Source organism: Nelusetta ayraudi, unplaced genomic scaffold (genome assembly GCF_046127955.1).
Source record: "Nelusetta ayraudi isolate G7.1 ecotype Tasmania unplaced genomic scaffold, CSIRO-AGI_Nayr_v1 ptg000014l, whole genome shotgun sequence".
NCBI classification, from domain to species: Eukaryota; Metazoa; Chordata; class Actinopteri; order Tetraodontiformes; family Monacanthidae; genus Nelusetta; species Nelusetta ayraudi.
Window position 1 is genome coordinate 225,160 of NW_027466064.1, and position 21,798 is coordinate 246,957.

General features: G+C 50.5%; 2 protein-coding genes across 2 annotated transcripts; one reads left to right on the top strand and one right to left on the bottom strand.

Annotated features, from left to right (window-relative positions):
• Positions 1 to 861: 861 nt before the first annotated feature.
• Positions 862 to 4,687, top strand: LOC142886090 (monocarboxylate transporter 13). Its single transcript, XM_076023003.1, has 4 exons — positions 862 to 1,076; positions 1,236 to 1,379; positions 1,782 to 2,537; positions 4,113 to 4,687. The coding sequence occupies exons 1-4, from the start codon at positions 875 to 877 to the stop codon at positions 4,331 to 4,333; spliced, it is 1,323 nt and encodes a 440-aa protein (XP_075879118.1). The 5' UTR covers positions 862 to 874; the 3' UTR covers positions 4,334 to 4,687.
• Positions 4,688 to 6,376: 1,689 nt separating this feature from the next.
• On the bottom strand, positions 6,377 to 21,469 carry gldc (glycine dehydrogenase (decarboxylating)). The gene is made up of 26 exons (XM_076023002.1): positions 21,353 to 21,469; positions 20,198 to 20,811; positions 19,882 to 19,960; positions 17,332 to 17,467; positions 16,923 to 17,087; positions 16,713 to 16,790; positions 15,892 to 16,039; positions 15,228 to 15,424; positions 15,010 to 15,106; positions 14,780 to 14,885; positions 14,425 to 14,564; positions 14,241 to 14,321; positions 14,000 to 14,097; positions 13,006 to 13,090; positions 12,868 to 12,909; positions 12,619 to 12,761; positions 11,935 to 12,010; positions 10,040 to 10,165; positions 9,440 to 9,589; positions 8,602 to 8,714; positions 8,377 to 8,518; positions 8,071 to 8,182; positions 7,860 to 7,955; positions 7,579 to 7,751; positions 7,403 to 7,483; positions 6,377 to 7,066 (listed from the first exon to the last, which is right to left on the bottom strand). The coding sequence occupies exons 2-26, from the start codon at positions 20,486 to 20,488 to the stop codon at positions 6,926 to 6,928; spliced, it is 3,096 nt and encodes a 1,031-aa protein (XP_075879117.1). The 5' UTR covers positions 20,489 to 20,811; positions 21,353 to 21,469; the 3' UTR covers positions 6,377 to 6,925.
• Positions 21,470 to 21,798: the final 329 nt, after the last annotated feature.

The window sequence follows — 21,798 nt, forward strand, 5'->3', positions numbered from 1 at the left end:
CCTTGGAAATTGTTTTCTATTAAATTTGGCTCTGTGCTTTGAGACCATGAGAGATGTCTATTACGTGTCTCTATCTGTGCATCAGACCAGCAGGAGCTGCACCAGTCTGACAAAGACCTGGTTCCAAAGCTCCGGTAGTGTGTCTCAATCTGACCCGATGAGCACTCTTTCAGCCGTTCACAGCGGTTATTTGTTTTCGCTGCATCTCGACGCACTGTAAAGAAGCTGAGCTCAACCAAGCAGGGCAAACCTGTCGCTAATTGTGCTGTTGGCATGTGCGTTCTTGTCTTAAAGTGCTTTGGCATATATGACAACAACCTGCTTTCTTACACTCCTCTATCTTTCTCCAGTTTATTTCCCTCTTTTATCTCTCTCCTTAATCCATCCTTCATGTCTTCTAGTTCTAGCCCGGGATCTAGTTCTAGCCTGGGATCTAGATCTAGTCCGGATTTAGTTCTAGCGCGGGACCTAGCTCTAGTCCAGATCTATGTCTTGCCCAGGACCTAGTTGTAGCCCGGGATCCAGTTCTAGTCTTAGTTCCTGTCCCTTTGTCTGGCCTCTCTTTGCTGGAACGCTGCCTCTTTAACCTTGCATCTTAAAATGTCCCACCCCATACCTGCCCTGATTGTTGCGGGAGGAGAACCTGTCGTGCAGAACAGCCTGCGTTCACTGGCTTCATAACATAGAAATACAGCGGGCAGAGGCAGCGATGCAGCGCTGAAACTCTGAAGCTCTGCTGTGAAAGACGGTTGCTGCAACATTAGAAGATCCTGACAGTGTTGGAGGATTATTGCTGAAAGTCCAGTAAGAGCATAGAAATATAACCTCTGCTCTTCCTCTGCACAATGTTGACAGTGTGTCCTCACTGCTGAAGATGAAGCCGCACCGACAGGAAGCTCCTGACGGGGGCTACGGCTGGGTGGTGGTCATGTCGGCCTTCTTGATAATGGGCCTGACCGCCGGCGTCCTCAAGAACTTCGGCCTCTTCTTTCTGGACATCCAGAGCCACTTCGAGGTCCCGCTCAGCACCGTGTCGTGGGTCACCTCCACCACCATCGCTATGTTCCACCTGGGAGGTGTGTGAGAAAAGCTCCTCCTGGCTCAGATTCTTTACTATTATTGATTGATACCACCCCCCCCCCACCACCACCACCCCCAACCCACACACACACACACACACACACACACCATGATCACCACAGACTTACACACGGATGACTCTTTTGTCTTGACAGCACCGGCAGCCAGCATGCTGACCCTGCAGTTCTCCCAGAGAGCAGTCATCATGGCCGGGGGCCTGCTGGCGGCCTCGGGGATGCTGCTGGCGTCCCTGGACCTTGGTCTGCCCTGGCTCTACCTCTCCATGGGCTTCCTGCAAGGTGAGCACACCGACCCCACAAACTCCTCTCTGTCTTTCTCTCTCTCTCTCTTTCTCTCTCCCTCTCTCTCTTTCTCCCTGTCTCTCTCTCTCTCTCTCTCTCCCTCTCTCTCTGTCTTTCTCTCTCTCTCCCTCTCTCCCCCCCTCTCTCTCTTTTTCGCCCCCTCTCTCTCTCTCTCTCTCTCTCTCTCCCTCTCTCTCCCTCTCTCTCTCTTTCTCCCCCCCCTCTCTCTCTCTCTCTCTCCCTCCCTCTCTCTCTCTTTCTCCCCCTCTCTCTCTCTATCTCTCTCTCTCTCTCCATATATCTATATATACATATATATGCTATGTAATATTACGAACAGAACAAAAACGAAGAGAAGAAAACGAGATGGAAAGAGCAGCTGTTCCTCTCTCCCTCCAGGACTGGGCATCTCCTTCTCCTGGATCCCGGCCAACAGCGTGGTGAGCCGCTACTTTGTCCGCTGGCGTCCCATCGCCTTCGCGGTGGCCAGCTCGGGCGAGTGCGTCTTCTCCTTCCTCTTCAGCCCCTTCTTCCAGTGGCTGATCCAGACGTACAGGTGGCGCGGTGCCCTGCTCATCATCGGAGGCCTCCAGCTCAACCTGTGTGTGTGCGGCGCCCTCATGAGGCCCCTGCCGCAGGACACTGAGACGGCAGGGGCGGAGCCCCAGAAGAAGAAGAAGAAGAAGAGGATGAACTTCCAGCTGCTGAGGAAACCCGAGCTGCTCTTCTACATCCTGTTCGCCGTCTCGGCGGCGGCGGCCTTCTTCACCCCGCCGCTCTTCCTGGTGCCCTTCGCCAGCAGCCTGGGCGTCGGCGACTACTGGCCGGCCATGGTGCTGTCGGCGCTGGCCATGGCCGACCTGGCGGGCCGGCTGATCTGCGGATGGGTGGCCAACCTGAGGCTGGCCAGGAACCTGCAGCTGCTGGCCACCGTGGTGGCGCTGCAGGGCGCGGTGCTCTTCCTGCTGCCCGTCAGCCACATCTACTGGGCTGTCGTGGCCTCGGCGGCGCTCTACGGCTTCCTGTTCGGCTGCGTGGTGGCCGTGCACGTCACCTCCATCCTGGACGTGGTGGGCCTGGAGGGCTTCGACTGCGCCCTGGGGCTCTTCATGCTCTTCAGGAGCGTCGGCGGCTTTGTGGGTCCTCCCGCCGCAGGTGAGCGCGCGGAAATGGGTTAGGGTTTGTGAGGAAGAGGAGGAGGTGCGGAGTCAGGGTTAGGGTTAGGGTTAGGGTTTGTGAGGAAGAGGAGGAGGTGCGGAGTCAGGGTTAGGGTTAGGGTTAGGGTTTGTGAGGAAGAGGAGGAGGTGCGGAGTCAGGGTGGTTCATTTAGTCTCAGTCTAGTCTCTAGTCAGGGGTGGGCAAACCGTTTGACAGAGGGGCCGGAGCAGCAGCAGATGGATGGAGTGTTTTGGGTGAGCCACCTCATAGGAGGAAATGATATATCATGGGATGTGTAGGAAACATGTTCTTTAATGTCAACTGGAAATGAGCAAGAGCGTTAAAACAAGATGCTGTATGTGTATTGAGTATTGAGCCATTTATTGGAATGATTCTTAAAACCCTTAAAAAAAAAAAAAAAGAAAAGGTGAAATACAGCTATTTTATTACTGACTTACTATCGATATCGTTTCTTCAAGTTTGGCCGGGGCGGATTAAAACGCTTAATGGGCAGCGTGTGGCCAACTCAGTGAGCAGCCGCGCTGTCCCTCACACCACCATACGGCTTTTTGGTTTTTTTTGTGTTTTACAAGACAGCCCTTTTTCCTCCACCGAGTCGTCTTCTCTTCATCGTAAACACAGACGTCAGCCAAGCGGCAAAGTTATGCGACTCAACCCAGATGCGCTGTAGACGTCAGAACTTGCAGCGGTGTTTTCAGCGACACTCCCTCCGCTGGCATCCTGTACAGGGCCTGGTCTCAGTGAGGTCTTACCACAAGGTTCATGTAAGGAGAAGAGATTGCGTAATGACTCGCAGTGTTGGGAAGATCGCTTCAACTGGCAGGCGAGTGGTGTGGGGGGGTGGGGGAGGGGGGGCTTGCAATTGTGAACTTGACAGGAGAACCAATGAGAAGCAGAGTCACAATAGTATGAAGTGTGAAGGTCTGCAAAGGGAGAAAGAACCAGCGTGGCGCCATGCAAAGCCACAGGAACAGGAACAGAATCATTCAACATGAAACCCAGACCTTTTTGGTCAAAAATTGATCAGATGTTATTAAAGATTGTAATCGTTAACAATTCCAAAAGTAACTGTCATGAAATGACACATTTTCTTCTAGTAATGTAAACGATTAATTACAATTAATTGCAATTACCTTTATTTTGTAATTAAATGATGTAATAATGTTGCAACTTGTTACTTCCCAACACAACAGTATTATGGTACCGTCATGCAACACAACCTCATCTTAAACTACACACTCTAGGGCCAGTGTGTGTGTGTGTGTGTATGGGCAGTGTGTCTTCTTCTCTGACCTTTTGTTTGTTGTTGTTGTTCTCCGTGTCTGTGTGTCTGTCTGTCTGTGTGTGTGTGTGTGTGTGTGTGTGTGTGTGTGTCTGCCTGCCTGTCTGTCTGCCTGCCTGTCTGTGTGTGTGTCTGCCTGCCTGCCTGCCTGTCTGTCTGTCTGTCTGTCTGTCTGTCTGTCTGCCTGCCTGCCTGTCTGTCTGTCTGTCTGTCTGTGTGTGTGTGTGTGTGTGTGTGTGTGTGTGTGTGTGTGTGTGTGTGTGTGCCAGGCTGGCTGGTGGATGCGATGGAGGACTACAGCTACGCCTTCTACCTCTCGGGCTGCTGCCTCGTCGTGTCGGCTGCGTTTGTCGTGCTGGCGGACCACCTCATTCAGAAGAGGGCGGAGCAAACGGGAGGCCGGGAGAGCGACCAGCCGGCGGAGGTCAAGCGAGGCTCTTCAGCATCGACTCCGCTCAGTGAGCCGCCCCAGGAGGACGACTGGAGTTGATGTTGCTGAAAGCGAGTGGGTGGGGCGGAGCCTGCTGCCTCCTCCTCCTCCTCCTCCTCCTCCTCCGCCTCCACTGCAGAGGTTCGGCTTAAGGTGACGACACTGTGACGGGACGTCTTCACTCTCACACGGCCAGGTGTGATGTGCGGTGCTGCACCTCGTCTTCCCTTCTCAGGGAACAGCGGCTCAGTCAATAACCTTTGTATTTGTTTTTCACTTGGATATTTATGTTATTGTGTGTGTATATATATATACATATATATACATGTATATATGTGAGTCATGCGCACATCCCAAATTGTACCGATTAAGGTGAAATAAGTAATAATGAATTAGTCAATGAAACCAAGTATGTTTTAAACAACTCTTGCTGATGTCGTCTATTTTATGACTTTATTCTATTTTCATCAGATTTTTAATATTTTTTTTTTTACAAATTCTAGGTGAGTATATTTTCTCACAATGTGTGTCTGCAGCCCGCCGTTGAACTCTGCACAAGTGACAAAAGTCCAACTGTCGCGTATTCAATTTTGGACACACCCCTCTGCCGCCCATTGTGATGTCACAAAGGGCGGCAGTGCGTTTGTGATCGCTCTCTCAGGTCCCTGCCACCTGCCGCCAGGCGTTACTCTGCCTTTCAAGGTTTCTTTGTTGTTGTTCTTTTTTCTCTTGTATGGAGTCTAACAGATAAACTGGGGGGGGGGGCACATTGATATTGAATTGTTTACATGTCTGCACTTTTTGTGACTGGGACCCTCCGTCTGCAGTCTCTCTAGGACAGGGTCGAGGGTGTTGAGCGTGTGTGCCGGTGTATTTCTACCAACAAGGTGGCACACGTGTGTTGTCAGTGTTGGAAGAACGTCGCGTGTCACGCAGCCACGGCCCTAACCCTAACCTTAACCCTACCCTAACCCTACCCTACCCTAACCCTAACCCTTCATCACCTAATCCTAACCCTAACCCTAACCCTAACCCTACCCTAACCTAACCCTAACCCTAACCTCAGAAAACCTAACCCTACCCTAACCCTAACCCTAACCTCAGAAAACCTAACCCTACCCTAACCCTAACCCTACCCTAATCCTAACCCTAACCCTACCCTAACCCTAACCCTAACCTCAGAAAACCTAACCCTACCCTAACCCTAACCCTAACCCTAACTCTACCCTACCCTAACCCTAACCCTCTGGTCCTCCTGAAGGGCGGTGGAAATAGCAGGTGTGCTGTCGCCTTGAAGCAGTCGACACGCTGCAGTGCCAGTTTGCTGATGTGGGAAAATACAAAGTGTGGCCTCGCTGGAGCGCTGGTGTTTGCTCAGGGAAAACACCAAGGGGAAAATATGAAATGCAAAACAGACATTGACAATAACTCGTAGCAGACGTTCAACACTTTTATGACTTTGTCTTTCATCGAGGTTACTGACCTGGCTTCCATTCCCTCATTTTATAATCTCATGTATTTGTAACAGTCGTGTGTAAAACCGCCTCTAAATAAGCGAGTGACGTTGCCATGTAGTGGTTTGTCCGGCGTGTCGGGTCGCACAACTGATCCTATTAATCTCTTATGTGCCGCTCTACTGAGCTTGGAATCATACTTTTATGGTGGAAAAGTTACCCAGAGCCAATGAAGTGCACCGCTGAGGACTCCTCCGTGTAAAACGTGTACAACTCGTTCCTTGAAGTGCTTCCCTCTGCCAGGAGACGCACCCTGAGTGCCGCCATGGATGCCAGAGTTCCACCTGCACTCTCAAGTCAGCGTGTGCAGAATGCTGAGAACGTTTTGTGTTGACTTCCAGTCCCAAAGGTTTCAGAGATCAACCATTGCAGTGGTCGCTCTCTGCTCTCCGCTCTCCCAAGTCTTCCTTCCCCCGCGTGAACGTGAAACTGATCCCAGGATGTGGGGTATTTGTGGAACCTTTCAGTTATGTAACCCAACTGCTGAATTGTTGAGAGGCCCACACACTGCAAAAGTTGAAAATGTTCAGTCCCCTTGGTCACCACTGGGCGGCACTGTTGCCCAAAAACGACCACAGAAAAGCAGGCGTACAATTTAAAACAAACGTTTATTACATTTGCGTCGACACTGGGGACAGATCAGATTAGAAAAGTGTTAGTTGGAGACCTTCGTCGTCTACTGCCAACAAAGGTGACGGCGCACATCGAGACACTTCCTCACAGAATGAATATTAACAAAACAGAACAAAAAAAGGCCCATGGTAAACTAGCTCATTTGTTAAATGTTTGAAATAAAAAATAAGGGTGGGAGAGTCGAGGCAGCTATTTTACACAAAATAAACTGAGGCACTAGGGGGCGTTTTTATTGGTAAAACTCGGAGGGGGGCGGGCTCACAAATGAAATAGTCCAGTGTTTCAGGTGGCAGGTCGAGCTTGCTGCCTACGGGTGCACTGCGCTTTTTGCCACCTGGAGGAGAAAAAGCTGCACCTTTGGTCCGAGGGGGGGGGGGGGGGGGGGGGCGTAGCGGTGGATAACATTTAATATTTAGAGCCTGTAAGTGTTGGTTTGTCTTATTTTAATCCTCCTCTCAGATTTTTCACCGAGCACACGAGTGCTGAACGCGCGGAGGAGGGTCGCCTACGACGAGGCCCGGTTCTCCTCGTACGGAGACTCATACGCCTCCATGGGCGGGCAGGTGCACACCAGGTGCTGGTCGCCGTAGATGTCGTCGATCCTGGAGATGCTCGGCCAGAATTTGGTCTCGGGTCTGATGTAAGGCTGCGAGAGAGCGAGGCCAGGAAGAGGGATGTTTAGCGTCTCGGTCTTCACAGAGTGGACTAATAGAAAAGATCTCAAGGTATGTTGTTGTTGTTTTGTTTGTTTTTCAAGTTATCGGTGCTGAAAATTAAACATTAAAAGTTACTTTGTCCCCCCGTTCTGTCTGCTGCAGAAGCTGAGTGAATGAGATCATTTGTAAATAAAAGTAACAATTTATGAACTTCTTTTTTTAGAAGTTAGATTTTTTTTTTTTAATTATTATTCGAATTGTGCAGGTATCGTTTCTGGCCACTAGAGGGCGACATAGACTGCGAATGTGTGTGGAGGAAGACTGACCAGCGGGAAAGCGGCGTGTTCCCTGGAGTACGGTCTGTCCCACTTGGAGGAGGACACACAGGCCAGGGAGTGAGGAGCCATCTGCGGGGGGGGTGACACGTGTCTCACTTCCTGTCTCACCCCTCCTTTATTTCATTGCTGATTATTTCACAGAGAACATGCGGCGCCAGTCGCACCTTGAGAGGGTTGACGCGCGAGTCCATCCTGCCCTCCTCGATGTCGGAGATCTCCTGTCTGATCCCCAGCAGGGCGTCGCAGAAGCGGTCCATCTCCGCCTTGTCCTCCGACTCCGTGGGCTCGATCATCAGAGTGCCGGCCACCGGCCAGGACATGGTGGGTGCGTGGAAACCTGGACCAGGTCCAGCCACAAAAACGTACCATCACTCAGACTTTTCTTTTTCTGAAAATTTAAAGGACTATTTCAAAATAAAACAATAATAGAAACGGGTCCTCCTACCGTAGTCTTGCAACCTCTTGGCCACGTCGGCGGCTTCGATGTTTGCCGTCTTCTTGAAGGGCCTCACGTCCAGGATGAACTCGTGGGCGACGAAACCTGCACACACACACACACACACACAGGTGGGGGCGGTACTTTCAGGTTAATGAAAACAGTGTAGAGGAGACACGGCTATAATCAGTGCGACAGTGACCAGGTTCCCCCGCTCTACCTTTCCTGCCCCTGAAGAGGATTTTGTAGTGACCCTCCAGCCTCTTGGCCATGTAGTTGGCATTGAGGATGGCCACCTCGGTGGCATGCACCAGGCCCCTGGCCCCCATCATCTGCACACACACACACACACACACACACACACAGTGCATTCAATGTGCTGCTGGTGTTTATCCAGTTATTTATATTAATTGTGATGTCTGATAATTTCCCACATGACCGTCGCCCCCTGCAGGTTGCACTGACTCTTTTTTTTATCTCCCCCCCCCCCTCTCTCAGTGGAAGCGTCTCCACTTTGCGCACTGACCTTGATGTAGGCCCAGGAGATAGGCAGGATGGCGCTGGAGCCCCAGGGCGCTGCGCTGATGGTTCCCAGCGAGCTGCTGCTGTCCACCGACTGCATGGGGACCACCGGGTGACTGGGCAGGAAGGGAGCCAGGTGGGCCTTCCTGTTGGACCGGGACACAGGTGCTCTCACACAGGTTTTTCACTGCTCGTGATCCTCGTGTTTGGTCCACGTCGTCTGACTCACACTCCGATGGGACCCATGCCGGGCCCGCCTCCGCCGTGGGGGATGCAGAAGGTCTTGTGCAGGTTGAGATGAGACACGTCAGAGCCGTAGTCTGCTGGCCGGCACAGCCCCACCTGGGAGGGAGGAGGGAGGAGGGAGGAGATTCCAATTATGGCTCAACAGATCTGAACAGACAATCAATCAAATATAACAAATGTTTTTTGTGCTTTTATTTTTTTACATGTTGTTCCTTTATGTCCATCATCTGCAGACAGACACTCTGACACAGGCGGGTCAGTTGTACACGCTGCGATAGGAACTATTTCTTTCTGTTTTTTAAATGACAATTTATGATGCTTTTTTTTTATTATTATTGTTTTTAAGATAATATTGATCCAATGCAACAACATCATCAGGGAGTACTCCAGTAGGAATACTACTTTTAGCTATACAATAAAAAAATAATAAAGATTAAACCATATTGTAAAACATTTTTTACAGTACAAGTTTGGATTGATGACTGTGTTCACTGTGGATGCAGCACCACAGTAATATCTGAATTCATGTCTGAGTGAAGGCTCCGCCTCTCCTACTCCTATCAGAACCAACTCAGAAAGGTCAATAGGTCAGAGGGAGGTACGATCCATGCGTGAACTTTCCCTTTAAACGTCACAGGGGGCTGGGACATCAACTCAGCCTGTGATTGGCCGAGGAAGACATTGCGCAATAAACCCGATTTGCATTTTATAGAGTGCAAAGGTTGTTCTTTTTTTTTTTTTTACGACACGATAACGCTTATCTGCGATTGTTCTGCACGCAAAGCTTTTGTTCTATTTAGAGCGTCGTCGGGCCGTCTCACCTGAGCGTTCATGTTGGCGCCGTCCAGGTACACCTGGCCGCCGTGGGCGTGGATGAGATCACACACCTCCCCGACGTGCTCCTCAAACACCCCGAAGGTGGAGGGGTAGGTGAGCATCATGGCTGCCAGGCTGGCCTTGTGTTTGTCCGCCTGGAAGGAAGGAAAGACAGAGAGAGGAGAAGAGAACAAGAAAGCAAAACAGAAAGTAAAGAAAGTAAGTAAGAAAGAAAAGAAAGAAAAAAGTAAAGAAACAAAACAAGAAAGAAAACGAGAGAAAGAAAGAAAAGAAGACAGCAAGAAAACAAGAAAGGAAGTAAAAAAGAAAGAAAAATCAATCAATAAATAAATGTATCAACAGTGAAGCTTTAACTAGAGCTGGCCAGGCTCCAAAAACACTGTGCCCCACAATTCAACATGAGAGAATGGCATTCCAGTTCTTTTCTCGGAAGGTCCTGAGGGCCAATCGAGCGAGATAACCCGACGATAGCGTCCCGCTGGGACCTTTTCCCATCCAAGGCTTCCGCGTGGGAGTCCGCTGCCGTTTTGAGAAGTCGGGATTCCCTCGTCAGGGAGGGCCGAGCGGGAGTGTCCTGCTCTCACCAGGTTCCGCAGGTGGGCCAGGTCGATGTTGCCGTCTTTGTCCACCTCCACCACCTGGACCTTCATGCCGGCCATCTGAGCGCTGGCGGGGTTGGTGCCGTGGGCCGACTTGGGGATGAGACACACCTTGGGTGGGAGAGATGAAAATATAATGAAGACTACCAGTGGGGGAAAAAGTAGAATCAGAGAGAAACACCGTGGACTGATTATTTATTCAACTTGGGGTCATTTGGGGTCTTTTTTTTTTTTTTTTTAGAGCTGCAAAAATATCGGGACAATTTATCTTTTAAAGCAAACGTCGGTTTTGTTCAGAAATGCATTGACGCAAGAAAGAGTCTTTATGTTTTAAGCTTTCAATAAGTATATGGGCCGGAGGTGATGTGTCATTCTAACAGGAAACACAAGTGTACGACTGAGTGGGAATTTGCTGCATGACTTGATCAGACTGCGATCCGGCCGACTCCCTCCTGCTGTCTTTCACGTGCAACCGAGCATGAGTTAATTGTGCGCTCCCTAATAATGTGGCCCTCGTGACATTCAGCAAACAGAAAATTGCAAAGGTCAGAGCCGCCGCGTGTTGGGTAACGCTGACTAACTGGCTGCTGGGCCGGTTACAGCGGTGACTCAAGTCAAGAAGAAAGAATTCCCAAATATGGAATCTTGGGAGGCCGGTTGCCTGAGGCGGGATCACAGTCTGCGTCCGTGTGTTTGCACAAACGGACTGGGAGTTTGGACCTTGACTCGTTCTCAGAGATCACTGCACTTATCTGGGCTGCACTGATGAGGGAGCCGTTAAGAAACACAGGACAGAACACTTTAGTCAGCCGGTGGTTAATCTGCGAGGGGGTTCGGCCTTATCTGGGCCCTCGTCCCGGGACAGCTACTGCTAATCAGCGCGCCGCCGAGAGGAAGGAGAATATGTGTGACACGTTAATGTGTGATGTCGAAGCGACCTGTTGCACTGTGCACAATGAACCTGAGTGGGGCAGGGGTGGGGGTGGGGTGATGGTGGGGGGGTCTCTGCTCTGCGTTACATGTCCCTGCACACACGTGACGCTAACGTGTACGTTGTGACGATAGAGCACTTTTATTAAATGCTAAAGCCGTTGTGGTTTTAGCCTTGAGGTGCGGGGCTACTGGACCGGGTTCGAGCTTTGCTGTTGTTTGAGATCTCCGCCTTCTGATGATCTGGCGTGGCTGCAGGCGCCTCCAGGAGGCTGCCACCTTAGCTTCCATGTTCTTACACTTACAATCCTGCCCCGACCTCTGCCACATCTCGGCGCTAAGCTAAGCTAGCTGGCGGACCCCGACCTCTGCCACATCTCGGCGCTAAGCTAAGCTAGCTGGCGGACCCCGACCTCTGCCACATCTCGGCGCTAAGCTAAGCTAGCTGGCGGACCCCGACCTCTGCCACATCTCGGCGCTAAGCTAAGCTAGCTGGCGGACCCCGACCTCTGCCACATCTCGGTGCTAAGCTAAGCTAGCTGGCGTACCCCGACCTCTGCCACATCTCGGCGCTAAGCTAAGCTAGCTGGCGCGTGTACCCTTGCATTTGTGGCACGAGCTCCTCATGCTGCACTTTAACTGCACTGTAACATTATTCTGTTACTTGATATCTTTTTACTCTGCTTTACTTCTTGTTTCAGTCGTTCTGTCCCTGTGTTTTAATTCCTTTTCTCTTGTTTTTAAACAATGTTTGCTTTTTATTTGCTAATATGTGAAGCACTTTGAGTTGCCTTCTTTGCGGAAATGTGCCGTGCAAATGAAGTTGCCTTGCCTCATCGACACTTTGAAGATGAATATTCCAGGGATTTTACGATTTAATACTTTGTGCAGACAGTTTGGTGTGCTTGTGCCAGCGGCGGGCTAGCATGCGAGCGAGCGTCGGCACTTACGTTCCTGCCGCTCTGTCCCGTCGAGTTCAGGTAGGCTTTTATGGCGGCGAGGCCGGCGTACTCGCCCTGGGCGCCGCTGCAGGACGAGGGCAAACACACACACAGGGCGGGTGGTCACGTACGAAAGCTGCACCTGAACTGTTCCTTACCTCTGCCCGGTTCAAAGATCAGCGAGCACACATTACCAAAAGAGGAGAAACTGGTGAGATGAGGCGACTGCGCCGTATCTCCCCACGCTGCTGTGGCAGAATTACAGCCGACATGAGGCTGATAAGTGGCGATAGACGGCGGCGGGGGGGTGCGTGTGCGTGTGCGTGCAGTGGACTACTGAGAGATACTGCTTGTTCAATGCGACTTGTTGAAAAGTCTCTTTAGTTCTCGTGGAACTGGAGGAGTTCTAACTGGATGAAATCAAACCTCTGATCATATTCAAACTTTATGCTTCACCCTGGACTCCAGCGGTTGCAGCCGTGCACACCAGATTATACATCCCATAAAAAAAAAAGAAAAAATACAACTCTTGGATCCGGGTGAGATCCATTTTAGTTTTCCCATTAACGGAGACGCTTTGCTGGACCTTCCGCGTGTTTAGAAGCGAGGTATCGGTTTCCCCCCCTTGTGACATCACAAAGCGCCGATCTTCAGAGCTGCGCGTGTTGCAGCGACCGCACCCGTCAGGCTCACCTGTTTGGCTGGAAGGAGATTTTGTCGTATCCCGTCACCTCACAGAGATCCCTCTCCAGCTGCCTGAAGAGCTTCTGGTAGCCTTCCGCCTGCTCCAGCGGCACAAAGGGGTGAACGTTGGCAAACTCCTTCCAGGTGATTGGCTGCGAGAGCAGAGGAGATTTTTTTTTTTTTTCCTTCTTCTTAGATTTAGAAGAGTTAGAACAGTTGAAGTCGATACTTCATCCCAGACCGTCGTGCACGACTCACCATGAGCTCTGAGGAGCTGTTCAGCTTCATGGTGCAGGAGCCCTGATTGGAAAAAAACAAGAACCAAGCGCACGGAAGTTTGAGCAAATGTTGATGTTTATTCTGACTGTGTGTGTTCTGGGTTGAGGCGACACTGACCAGCGGGATCATGCTGTGCACCAGGGAGATGTCCTTGTTCTCCAGACGCTTCATGTATCTCACGATGTTGGTCTCAGAGTGATAGCTGAGGACCACCAGACAATGAATAAACCCGCAGAGGAGACAGGTTTGGGATTAACTGAAACGCTCCGGCTTCCGGTAACTGTTAGGTAACATTGTGCAAAAGCGAACACAGAAGGCGGAGCCTGTGGGCAGACGATGGTACACTTTGTCAGCAAAGTGAAGGCCACGGACGACAGGAAAAAAAAAACCTGGCAACAGCCACCGTGCCTTTTCATTCCCAGCCCAGCGAGCGGGTGCCGAGGATTCAGAGGGAACTACACACAGCGACCCGCAACAAGAAGGTCCATCGGGTCTCCGAGCTGACGGCCGACAGTAATGTCAAGGGACTGGAGTCAAGTCAAAGCCAACGGAGCTCAAACTGCATCATGGAAAAGCAGCATCGGGGCAATAAAACCTCTGATTAAGAAAAGATTGGCCTTTTATTAGAGATTAGATATTCAGAGGTTTGATAAGATGTCTTCCAGTTGGTGTCCTTCATCACTGTGATGAAGGAGTGAACTCCTGAGTGACTGCACTACCTTCTCGGTCACTGCGTTTCCCTGCTGCCCCCCCCCCCCCCCCCGCCCCCCACCTCACCCCCAGGAGGCGCTGCTGCTGTGTTGAGTGTTGAGTGGCTCACTCCTTGTGTGACTCCTTTGGGGGTTTTTTTTCCACACCGTCAACGTAACCAAACCACTCACATGTGGAGTGGTGAAGAAGTGAAGACCTGAGAGCTCTTTGGATGAAAGGTGAAACTCTGTCAAAGCGGCCCAGTGGCCTACACAGACAGCTTTCCAATCCCAAGTCACTGCTCTGGAATCTTTGGTTTGCGTTTGTATAAAAATGTCACAATCGGCCGAAAAAAGTCAATTCCAAATTCCAAACAAGGCGGATACGAATTAGTGGGAAGCTGTGCTGTTTGAAGGCTCACCTGTTGAAGATCTGGTGCGTCAGGTACTTGCTCGTCCTCTTGAAAGGACTTCCCATGATGCCCTTCACCCGCTCACCCATCTGCTCAGCGATCAGCTCCTGGAAATACAGCCGGTTGCACCCCTGCCGTGAATCTCCAAAGCCTCGGGGGGGGGTTGTTTTTGTTTGTTTGTTTGATTAAATGAACCGGCGGTCTAACAGAACTGCAAACAGCAGCGGGGTGATGGTGTGATTGTACGTACGGCCGAGGACTCGCAGCCAAAGACCCAGAGCAGGTCGTCCAGGTCCCTCTCCGTCACCGTCTCGTCCAGAGAGACTCCCAGCTGCGGTTCCAGAGGAGAGCATTCAGAGACACGCATTCACACCGCAGTGGATCCTTTCCGGCGCCGCTGTCAACATAGAAACCAAGCCTCTGTGGGCACCCACCACCCCCTCGCTGTACACCCGGATGTTGATCTCCCTCTGGGCGGCTCGCTCCAAGATGTCTTTGGCCGCGACGCTGCAGGTGATCTTGAGCGTGTCGAAGAACACGTCGCTGTGGAGGCGGTGCCCCGCTCTCTTCACGCCTGCGGCCAGAGGACAAAAACAGTTAGAGGGGGCGGGGGGACAACGGACGCCGCTTCAAAATGTTCCCGCAGCTACGTTTGTGACTCTGCGTCTTCATTGTGGTTCCAACGGCCAGAAAGACTTCCCAATTCACAATTTACCAAAACAACAAAAATATTTCCTGTGTTGGTTGGATGAAAAAAAAGCCAAAGGAGAAATGAGGGCCTTCTGTTACCTTCTGCAAGGATCAGAGCTGCACTGTGCGTCCTCTCGGCGATGTGTTTGAGCCCCTGTGGGCCGTGGTACAGTGCAAACATAGCCGCCATGTTGGCCAGCAGAGCCTGCAGGTCAGAGGTCAGACAGGACACATGAGGACGACTCTTCTTTGTTTGTTTGTTTGTTTGTTTGTTTTTTTGTTTGCTAGCTACTGGGGGAGAAGAAGACAATCAATCCTTTGATTCTTACCTGCGCAGTGCAAATGTTGCTGGTCGCCTTGTCTCTGCGAATGTGCTGCTCTCGGGTCTGCAAGGCCAGGCGATACACCTCCTTACCGGCCGCGTCCCTGAAGGGTCAACACGTTCAGCATTCAACACTCAGACTCACGTCCGAGTCGGAACATTCAACCCCCCCCTCTACCCCAGTCTCTTCTCCGATTCCCTCAGGGGGAGGGGCACGGCGCCCACCTGGTGACTCCGACCATCCGACCGGGCATCATGCGCACCAGGTTGTCTCTGACGGCGAAGAAGGCGGCGTGAGGGCCGCCGTAGCAGAGGGGCACCCCGAACCTCTGCGCGCTGCCCAGCGCGATGTCCACGCCAAACTCACCGGGAGGACGCAGCACGCAGAGAGCCAGCAGGTCAGAGGCACAGCAGGCCAGCGCCTACACACACACACACACACACACACACACACACACACACACACACACACACACACAGTGTGTGCAATTCAGCATTATGGGATGTCACGAGGGGCACCCAGGCGTTATTTTACCCTCTGTGACCTCCAGTCAGTCATTTTGTTTTTATCGTCTTCTGAACACGTGGAAGGTTACAAGCAGAGGGCTAAACTTTTTTTTTTTTTTTAATTCAACATTCATCATTTTAAACTAATTCATCGTGTGAGGCTCCTCCGCTGCTCCTTGTGTCCAAAAAAAAAAAGAAAAAAAAGATCTAAAATCAGATCCAATCCAGAATGACTGCTCAGACCAACAAAGCCAAAGCCACACTGAGAGGAAACTAGATTTTTAATAGGAAAAATCTAATTCATTTTAAAAAGTCATTATTCCAGACAGCAGGGGGTGAGGGGGGGGGGGGGGTGGCTGAGCCACTGCCAACCCATTCTTACCCCTGCTTTGTGAGCCCGGTCCACCAGAGCGGTGAAGTCCTCCACCCGGCCATCGGTGTCTGGATACTGGAAGAGCACGCCAGTCACATCCTTCCCACTGAAGTCCATCTCATGTGGCAGCTTCAGCACTGTCTTCACTCCGATGTAGCTGCGAGCCAGACGGGGAAACGTGTTCTTTGTGTGCACGGCCAGACCGTTTGGGACGTCACACGCTGGAAGACTTCACATTCCTTCCTGACTCCATTTATTCTTCTTCTACTACACTGCCAGTCAACAGTCTGAACACACCCTATGAACCCCATGTCTTTCCTTTCATTCTCATGACCGTTGACACGGCACTTTCTCACTGAAGGCATCAAAACTACGCATGAACACACGTGGAATTATGGAGGAAACAATAAAAGTGGAAAAATAACTCAAACACACTTTTATATTGAAATTCTTCCAAATAGACACCTTTCATAAAAAGCATATTTAGAGTTATTAAGAGTGTTTTTCTTTGCTGAATAATGACACATATCATGCTCATATAGTTGATGTCTCGTGAAAGAAATGCATGAGAAGGCGTGTCCAAACGTTTGACTAGCGGTGGATATCTGGGACCAGGCGGGTCGGAAAAAACCTCTCGCTGTTTGAAACCGATCGATCACATTTTGAATTGGACAAAACTGGCAAGCTGCCATATTCAACTAAACCAAACAGCCCCCCCCCCCCCAGCCAAAAAACAAAAACACAAAAAATTAGCCTGGAACCATTGTGGACTTGTAACCTCGGCTCTTGCGGCGGTAATTTGCTTTGACAGCCGCACATCAACTACGTACTTGGCTCTGGTTTGCACCACGGCAATAGTCTGCGGATGGCAGCGCGGGTCGATGTAGAAGGTTCTTCTCTTGTTCTGTCTGCAGGGAGCGGAACGCAAAAGAAAGAGAGAAACGCAGCGCTTAGTTGAACTCATCAGGGAAGAGAGAGAGAGAGAGAGAGAGGAGGGGGAGAGAGTGGGAGGGGGAGGGGGGGCGGTCGCTGTGCATCACCTGTGGCAGAGCTGCATGGCCTCGGCGGCGGCCGTTCCCTCGTCCAGCAGGGAGGCGTTGGCCACCGGCAAGCCTGTGATGTCACAGATCATGGTCTGGTAGTTGAGGAGCGACTCCAGGCGACCCTGGGAGATTTCCGGCTGGTAGGGTGTGTACTGAGTCACCCTGAGAAGGAGACAACAGGAAGGGCATAATCGCACACCAGGTCGCGTGACGAGTGAATTTGGAAGGAAGTCAAATTCTGGGGAAGATCTATAAAAAAAAAAAAAAAAAGTGAATCATGGGGCAGGCAAATGCGTGGCGTTCCCGCTCTCACATGTTTTGAATTTTAAATACTCCTGATCACAAGCCGAGGTAGCAGCCGGGCTGAGGAGGAGGAGGAGGAGGAGTTCGCCCGAGGACAACTCACCAGCCCGAGTTCTCCAGGAGGTTGCGCTGGATGGGAGGCGGCACCGAGCAGTTGTAGTAGCCCATGCCGATGTAGGAGCGCCACACTTTGTTCATGGACGCAATCTTCTGCAGGGACTCCAGGATCTCGTTCTCACCTGGGAAATCATTCATCGTATAATTTCAGCTTAGAAGGGTGATATTTAAAATATATCTATGTCATGTTTTCATATGTCGTAACAGAGACCTAAAAAATAAATCCCATGAGCATGACTGCAGATGAAGAGGAAGTTCTATTACGTTGACATTTTTCACCAGAACCTCCCCGGTTCCCTCCGCTGCAAGTCGCATTCTCAGCAACACGTGATACATTTGCAGTCCGGCAAATTCATGAAATGAGACACGTCGCACGGCTCATAATGAAGAGCACCCCAGCCCTCACGTGAGAGACAGGTCGTCTGGCCCGATTAGATCGGCCCGCGTTGCATGTGACCGCGCAGCGCGGCCACGTCGCGGCGGACCAAAGGGTCCCACGTCGCTGACAAAGTGGTTCAGAAAGGCAACAAATACACACAGAGGCGAGTCTCTGGTCTGCGTGGAAGCAGAAATCCGGAGAAGAATTCGCCCGAGGTGTATTTCCTGTTAGTCAGGCACTTGTGCCAATTCTTGGGCACCGTACCAAAGTTCTAGACCGGCACAAGCAGCCTTGGAGATTCCTCTGGCCCGCCGAGCTGCCTAGCAACTCAAGGAATGGACAATACTGCCTGACCCAGACTGCTGCTGCTTTCCAAAAAAGAAGTTGCTTAGAGGAATTGTAGCCAGTATACAAGTGGATATTTACAGCTTCCCCATTAAAATAAATAAATAAATAAATAAATAAATAAATAAATAAAGGAGGGGGTGACAGGAGGAGGGGGGAGGGGGTTGGACAAGTGTTTCCTTTAAGGTGCTGAGTAGGTCAAATTCACTTTGAGGAGAGAAGGGGTTTAGTCATTAGGGATATCAGCCTGTTGAGGAGAAGCTGTTAGTGTGTATTTTGGGGTTTGGGGAAGGGGAACTGCTTTCCCATGGTCCCGGCGGTCCGCGGGGCAGCAGAAAAGGCCTGATTCAGAAGCATCCAGGGGCTCCATTGTTGGGGAGCGAATCCCTCGCTGGCTTTGCAAACTGAAGCCCTCCATAGCTGAACAAGCAGAAAACCAGTTCGGCCTCCAGTCTGTTCCTTCAGCATGGCTTGCTGCGTGATGGAAGCTGACAGAGTCGGGGGGGGGTCATATGGGAAAGCCAACCTGGGGATTTGCCATTTCTCCACTTAAAGCAGCGTTGATGTGTGAGCTGTGCCCAGTTGTGGAATACACTGACGTCTGCCGCCTACCTATTGACTGACTCCATGTGACTCATTATTATCATTACGACATGTGGGCTTGTTGCTTTCTCACTCATCATGATCATCACTGGAATATTCTTTTGTGTTCATTGTGAAAGCAGCACTTTGAAGCCAACAGTCAGGCCCCTCCATCAATGATTGAAACGTATAGAAATTGATCCCAAACGTGGAATTTGTAATTGCACGTTTGGGGAGGAATGAGAAGTCACCCGACATTCCCGATATGAAGCGTTCTGAGTAATTCTGACACAATGTGCACCGTCACATGGGCTGCTTATTCAATTCCTCTGGCAGCACCACACAATGTGTTTTCTGACTGCCGCTACAAACGTGAGGTTCATTTGAAACCAAAGCCGCTCAGCTCGTGCCCGTGCCACGGCCAGTTCTTCGTATAATCAACAAGCTCCTAAACCTTTTTCATTTTCAAACAACATATGAGGGCAGTGGGTGCCAGAAAATATAACTCAGCCACCACGGCGTGAGCAATTCCCTCTTTTATATCGTTCAGGATTTAAATAAACCAAGATTCTCTTCATCTAATAAAATTAAAAAAATAAAATAAAATAAAAAGAAATCTGTATGGTGTCCCTGAAATGTCTGCATATTGCAAAAGAGCAGATTGGAGAAGAGAAAAAAACACCCTGGCAAATCACAATGCAAAACACACAGAAGTCACCTTATTAGGAACCCCCTCGGCTGTGATGTAATGTGAACGCTGCAACCAGATTGAACTGGACTTGGGAGTCGCAGCACAAGGCTTAACTTTACACTCCAGTTGCCATCCTATGAGCATCGGCTCCCAACAGGAGATTGGTGCCGCTCGCCGAGTTTCGCAAAAACAACTCCAAATATGTTCACAGGAAGACTCGGCGGCGGAGGAAGAAGCGCGCACGCAGCGGCGCAACAATAGAGGTGCAACCTACATTTCAGCCACTCATGAAGGGGGGCAGAGAGGGCTCAGCCATGCAAAGCAGCAGGAGGCGATGAATGGGACGAATACAAAGCCCAGCTCGCAGGGCAGTTTGGTTAGAATTATTAAATATATTGTTTGTGTAGTAAAAAAAAAAAAAGAAAAAAAGAAAACAAAAAGAAGAGGTGTCGTATGAATTGATCGAAGGGCTGGTGTGTTTGTGTGAAAGGCGGCTTTAAAAAAAACAACAAAAAAAAAACCGCGGAGGGTCAACTTACACACTGGGTCATCCATTTTCATGCTGCGCTGCATACGGATGGAGCTCGGCACTGTGTTTTCTATCAACTGGTCCAGCGACTGTGTGAGAGAGATGGGAAACAAACAAGACGAATTTTGCGTCTATTAAATCCACAAAACAACGTGCAAAAGCATTGAAGATACTCCTCCAATCTGAGGGTTGTGTTGTTGTTGGGTTTTTTTTTGTTTGTTTGTTTGTTTGCTTTGGTCAGTTGGACTGATTGCAACAGATCTATTTAGGCGATGGCATGTTTAAAATAAATAAATAAATAAATAAATAAACAGTAGAAGTCTTACCTCGACTCCAAGAGCATCCAGCATCTCTCTTTTCTCCCGCTCACCTGGACCAATGTGCCGCTCTGCAAAATCATCATGCCTGGGCAACAACCTCTCGATCTGCCTGGAGGATGCCACCGCCGCCGACGTCCTCACGCCCCGGCTCAGAGTCGCCGGCACTGCGCCGCGGCTGCGGGTCCTGCACTGAAGTTTCCAAAGCACGCGGCTCTCGGCGCTCAGATGCCTGCACGGTGCGCCGGGAGTCGCCGACCTGGCCAGGAAGATCCCCCACGACTTGGCGCAGCTCTGCATCTTGGTGGATCAACTCGGTGCCGCGCGGGCGGACGGGCGGGCGGGCGGACGGAAGAGTCTGCGGAACAACACAACACCGAACGAACCGAACCGAACCGAACCGGACCGGAGCGGAGCGGACCCTCTGACACGGCGACGGCTCCGTCCGCTGAGGCTGCTGCGATCCCCTGCAGGAGACTCTCTGCCAACTCCGCGGACAAGTGCAGAGTTTTATACAACGGCACGGTTGCACAAGCGCGGGCCAATGGGACGGAGGGATGCCGCGTGACGCAACGGCGGGGTCCGATCAAACAGCTGCTGGACTTCCTCACGTGCTCTCGGGTCTGTGGAGGAGGAAGAGGAGGAGGAAGAGGAGGAGGATAAAATTGAATGAATGGCAGGTTTGTTTGTTTTTTTAAGTTGCGGGGTGTCCGAGTTATAATTGGCAGGGTTCACTTAGAATGGATGGATGGATGGATGGATGGATGAATGGATGGATGAATCACTGATTATCACAAACCATAATTCATCATAAAACCCACACAAATCCTCATAGTTTGGGATTTTCGTTCATATCCCTGGCTATCCCTGTTGTTGTTGTTGTTGTTGTTGTTGTTGACCCCAGTAATATATCGTAAGTAAATATCTCGTCGAATAGCAAAGCATACATAATAATAATCGGCAGTTTGTCCTCCGAGTCCTACAGTTGTCAGTGTTCCTTTTCTTTTCTGCTGACTTCAGCCAGACGACAAATAGAGTGAAGTGTTCATAAAATGCGCAGTTCTGGTGGAGGAGTCGAAGTCCAATTAGCGCCCCCCTCCACACATACACACACACACACACACACACACACACACACACACACACACACACACACACACTTACTTAAGCAGGTAGTGAAAGGTTGCGTCAGAGCACAAATCTATCACTTTCTACACAAGCTGCGTCTTGGAGTGAAACGACATGTTGACACGTCCGCGCTCCTGGTGATAGATTCCCTTGACGTTGGATTGAAAAAAAAAAAAAAAAAAAAAAAAAAAAACTGGGAATGACGTCACAAACGCGTTGTTTATTTTTCTAGTAAAACTATATGGTCTCGGTTGTTTTTTTTTTTTGTTTTGTTTTTTGTGTGTGTGTGTGTGTGTGTGTGTGTGTGTGTGTGTGTGTGTGTGTGTGTGTGTGTGTGTGTGTGTTTTGGTGTCCATATATAGCGACGCAAGACCGCCAAAGCCCGTGCAAGCCCGTGCGCCGATGTACTGTCCACCATAGAGGCGTTTGTCTTTTATTTCTGCGAGATTCTGTGACGGAGTATCCGAATTCAGAGCCTAATG